Raw genomic sequence first — 4,507 nt, 5'->3', positions numbered from 1 at the left:
CTTACTGTCAATATTAATAAATTGTTATGGAAGAAGATTTATTTAATATACCTTTGTCAGACGTAAAGCGTGAACTTCGTCGAGGTATCATTGAGTGTCAGAAACGAAGCCTAACTCAGAGCGCCAAGTGGTTAGCTGAAATGAGCCATGGTCTTGGGGACGTTGATTGCGAGGGAGCTGGTACAAGCAGTTGCAGTCAAAATGTGATGTCGGAGTCTGGAGAATCTTGCCAGTTTTTGGAAGGAATCGCGCTGACTGAATATGATAATTATTTTCTTGCCAAAAGTTACTTTGATGTTCGTGAATATGATCGAGCGGCATACTTTGTGCGTAATTGCGAATCTTCCGTACCACGTTTTCTTCATTTGTATGCAACGTATATGTCAAGGGAAAAGCGACGCTTGGATTCTACAACGGATCGTTCGAATTTAAATGATACAGGTCACGTGCGTGAATTGACTGAATTGCTGGCGATCCTCCGTTCTCAATATTCGCATGGACTACTGGATGGCTATGGAATATACCTATATGGAGTTGTATTAAAGGCCGTAAATCTCAATAAAGGAGCAATACAAATGTTCATACATGCGATCCGATTGGCACCAATGTTATGGGCCGCTTATGTTGAATTGGCTCCGCTCATAATGGAAAAGGATAAAATGTTACCACTAAATTTTGGTGGTCATTGGATGCGACATTTTTTTGTTGCGCATAGCTACATTGAGATGTATCTGAATGATGAAGGCCTAAAGGCGTACGAAGACCTTCAACATGCAGGATTTCGTAAATGCGTGTATGTGACTTCGCAAATGGCTTTGGCTTATCACAACAAAAGAGGTAAATCCCAGTAGATAATTTCAGGAGTTGAAAGCCCTTCTGAAAGGCATTCCTGAGAGTCAAGAAGCCTTCCACTCTACATTCCTTTCTCCTTTATTTTTTGTATGGAGTGGCACAAATTGAAGGGCTTCTTCTTTTGCTACCCATGGATGGCCTTCCAGAAGGGCTTTTATATGACATACTTCAGAAGGGCTTTTGGGGGAGTTCTTTTAAAGTTGCTTCTTTCAATTTATAAAAATCATACACCTTCGAAGTATTTTTGCTTGCGGTTTATATCAAACATGTGTTATTGCAGCTTAAAATGTTTATTGAAGTTCATTTGTAATGCTAAATAATGAGGCGTATTCTTGTTTTCGTACGAATCGAAAATTTGAAATTTTTTTATAGTAAAAGATAGAAAAATTTCATGATTTTCGATTCGTACGAAAACAAGAATGTACCCCAATATAAATTTATGCATTCGCGTAAAATGTAAGGCATGCAAGGAAGCATTTTTTTCAGCCCTTCTTGGATATGCCTCTTAGAATGGCTTTACTTAAGAAGGCCTACCTAAATTATCTTCTGGGATGATGTCAATATATAAAATTTCAATATTAATAGGACTGAATTAAATATACATACATAAACATTACAACTTTTACAGATGTCGATAGAGCTATTGAAATTTTTCAAACGCTACAAGAAGTTGATCCCTATCGCTTAGAGAACATAGACACGTACTCGAATTTGTTATTTGTAAAGGAGCTGAAGACTGAGATGGCGCAATTGGCTCATAAGGCAGTCAGCATTAATAAATATTGTCCAGAGACATGCTGTGTAGTTGGTAAAGAACTAAATTGAAAGTGTGTTGTTCTTAGTTTTTAATTTATATTTATTTTAGGTAATTACTACAGCATACGCTCAGACCATCAAATGGCCATAGTTTATTTTCAACGAGCTTTAAAATTAAATCCAAAATATTTATCGGCGTGGACATTGATGGGCCATGAATTTATGGAGTTAAAAAATACAAATGCTGCAATACAAAGTTATCGTAAGGCAGTCGGTAAGTTTTAGGATAATTGTTTGAAGAGTTCTATCCATAACTAATCTTTCGAAATCTAGAAGTAAATAAACGGGACTACCGCGCCTGGTATGGCTTAGGTCAATCGTATGAAATACTTAAAATGCATTATTATAGCTTATACTACTTCAAAATTGCGCATCAACTGCGTCCGTATGACAGCCGGATGTTGGTTGCGTTAGGAGAAACGTATGAAAAATTGGAAAAGTTCGATAATGCTATTAAGTGTTATTGGAAAGCCTGCGATGTCGGGGATATTGAAGCTGTTTCTATGTGCAAATTAGCTGGCTTATATGAAAAGAGGGGAGAATACGAGGACGCTGTTCAGTGTTACATAATGTATTGCGATGACGAGCGGGCTGCGACGGACAAACAAAGTTTATACCATGGATTTATGACGTTAGCAAATTACTATGAGAGCAAAGGACAGTTTGATAAAGCATCACACTATGCTTACAAATGTCTTGAATCAGACGAGGTAGTTATTTAATAACGAATGCGCCTTTATTTTATAATCTATTCGTAACATTTTGCTATTTTATTAAAATGCTTAGCGGAAATCCGAGGCCAAAGCTCTACTTAAAACCATTGAAAATAAACGTAGTGGGAAAGTCGCAACTAGTGAGGGTGAAGCTAACAGTTCCACGAATGCGAACGTAATAGCAGCGGACACCTCATCAGACGATGATATGGAAATGGAATTGAGTGATTATAAGTATCTGTGTAGTGACTATGTGTTATCCTGCCAATCCGATTTCAAAGAGTCAAAAAAAACGCCCGCAGCTACTGGCTATAGCACTACAAATTCACATTTGATATCAACAGCGGCGGATATGAGTTTGAATGAAAGTGAGATGGCTGCTTCCAGCAGCACAAATGAGATCTGTCCAAGTACTAGTACGGCTGCGACGTTTGCTATAGGGCAGCAAACAGAAAAACCCATCGAAGCGAGGGATTCAGAAAGCAACGACGACGAGCAGAATTCAATGGAAATTTCGTCTATTTCTATAGATTGAACGTAAGAAGTATAATATGCTGAGTAAACGTTTTTGCACAAGTCAGCATAATTTGGGCCATCATCTCATTCCTAAACCTGTAATACATTTAGGATAAATTTTTTGCTAGATAAAGGATCATTTTCATATTTCAACCTGCTTACAAAGTTAGGTTAGCTTGTAATTTTAAAGATATGCTTTTAGGTTATTATGTATGATCTTTGTTCAATAAGTTAGCTTTGATCGGATTTTGTAAGAGTATGTCGAAAATATATGTATGAGGAGTACAAATATGGCATTAATTTTAATTAAAGATTGTTACTATAAATCGAGTTGGGGACCGCAAGCGAATTTGGTATTTCTAATACATAATTGATTTATTTCGTGATTTCCGCGTATGTTCTTTTGTGTTCTTATAAATATTCTTTATTTGTATACGTATTTATAAAAAAACGCTATTCTAATTTTCAAATATTTTAACTTAATTAAATTCAGTTTGATTTCACATCTTATTTAGAAATTTTCAATGCGACATACTATAGAAAAATACGTTTCCGGGGAAATTATCTAATAACAAGACAGCACTTAAAGAAATATCCCAGAAGATAATTTAGGTAGGCCTTCTTAAGTGAAGCTATCCTAAGCTCCAAAAGGCCTTCTGAAGTACGGCCTATAAAAGCCCTTCTGGAAGGCCTTCTGTGGGTAGCGAAAGGGGAAGCCCTTCAATTCGTGCCACTCCATACAAAAATGAATGTAGAGTGGAAGGCCTCTTGATTCTCAGGAAGGCTTTTCGGAAGTGCTTTCAACTCCTGAAATTATCTACTGGGATGTTTCCAAGGAAAGTTATAAGACGCTATATTAAGCGAAATTCACGCGCCGATGCGACTATTGAAACGTACTTTTAACATTCACTTATTAATGATAATGCTCTACTCTCGAAACTTATAAAAATCGAATCACAGTTCAATTGGCCACCTTTGTACCTACACTTTTATATATAAAGTGCTTTGAACTGAATGTGTTTTTTAAGCTTATTGTGTACGTTTAACACGTAGAACCAAGCTCAAGAAAAAAAGCACTTTAAAAAATATGATCCATATCAGCAAAACGAATAAGTCATGGCCATACAAATCACCCAGCATGTCTAACTCCTTCAGCAGTTTAGTTGGTGACTTAAAATAACAAAATTCTGTATGACATTTTAAATCAGGGCGATCGTAGCCATATATAGCTTGCATCAGAGCCTCCATGGTGTAACGGTAGAAGGATATATCGCAAAGCGGTCGAAAAAAAAGAAGAAAGCTCATGAATGCGTATGAAAAATCCTGAAAATATCATAAATGGTATCGCTACTCCAGGTACCAACAAAATTGCCATCTGAAATGTAATTTTCAATGTAAATTAGAATTTTTTTAAATTCGCTAACACGTGCAGATAATTTACCTGTATATCAAATGTGGAACCAAAAGCTAGTCCCATCAAATGCCCAACAATGGCCAAAATTAAACTGATTCCCCAGCACATAGCAAATCGTGCCATATCGTCCGGCTGGCTGGTCATGAAGTTATAGCATTAGCTGATATTTAATTATAGATTTAGTCCGATATACCGT

General features: G+C 36.6%; 2 protein-coding genes across 2 annotated transcripts in view; one reads left to right on the top strand and one right to left on the bottom strand.

Annotated features, from left to right (window-relative positions):
- LOC118740345 (cell division cycle protein 23 homolog) lies at positions 1-3,186 on the top strand (the record flags this gene model as incomplete). The annotated part of the gene is given in 5 exon segments (XM_036471839.1): positions 1-837; positions 1,481-1,660; positions 1,718-1,882; positions 1,942-2,378; positions 2,455-3,186. Coding segments are annotated over 5 exon segments (2,055 nt in total). The 3' UTR covers positions 2,917-3,186.
- A 109-nt stretch (positions 3,187-3,295) lies between these two features.
- The window catches only part of LOC118740346 (ATP-binding cassette sub-family G member 1), a 48,278-nt gene continuing 47,066 nt past the window's right edge, over positions 3,296-4,507 (bottom strand). Inside the window, 3 exon segments of the mRNA XM_036471840.1 lie at positions 3,296-4,190; positions 4,192-4,272; positions 4,339-4,460. Of these exon segments, the coding sequence (XP_036327733.1) occupies positions 3,927-4,190; positions 4,192-4,272; positions 4,339-4,460 (467 nt within the window). The 3' untranslated portion in view covers positions 3,296-3,926.

Source organism: Rhagoletis pomonella, unplaced genomic scaffold (genome assembly GCF_013731165.1).
Source record: "Rhagoletis pomonella isolate Grant_MI unplaced genomic scaffold, Rhpom_1.0 Rhpom_scaffold_00006, whole genome shotgun sequence".
In the NCBI taxonomy this organism is placed as follows: domain Eukaryota; kingdom Metazoa; phylum Arthropoda; class Insecta; order Diptera; family Tephritidae; genus Rhagoletis; species Rhagoletis pomonella.
The sequence above is the reverse complement of the archived record's forward strand: the minus strand, read 5'-3'. Positions and strand labels throughout refer to the sequence as shown.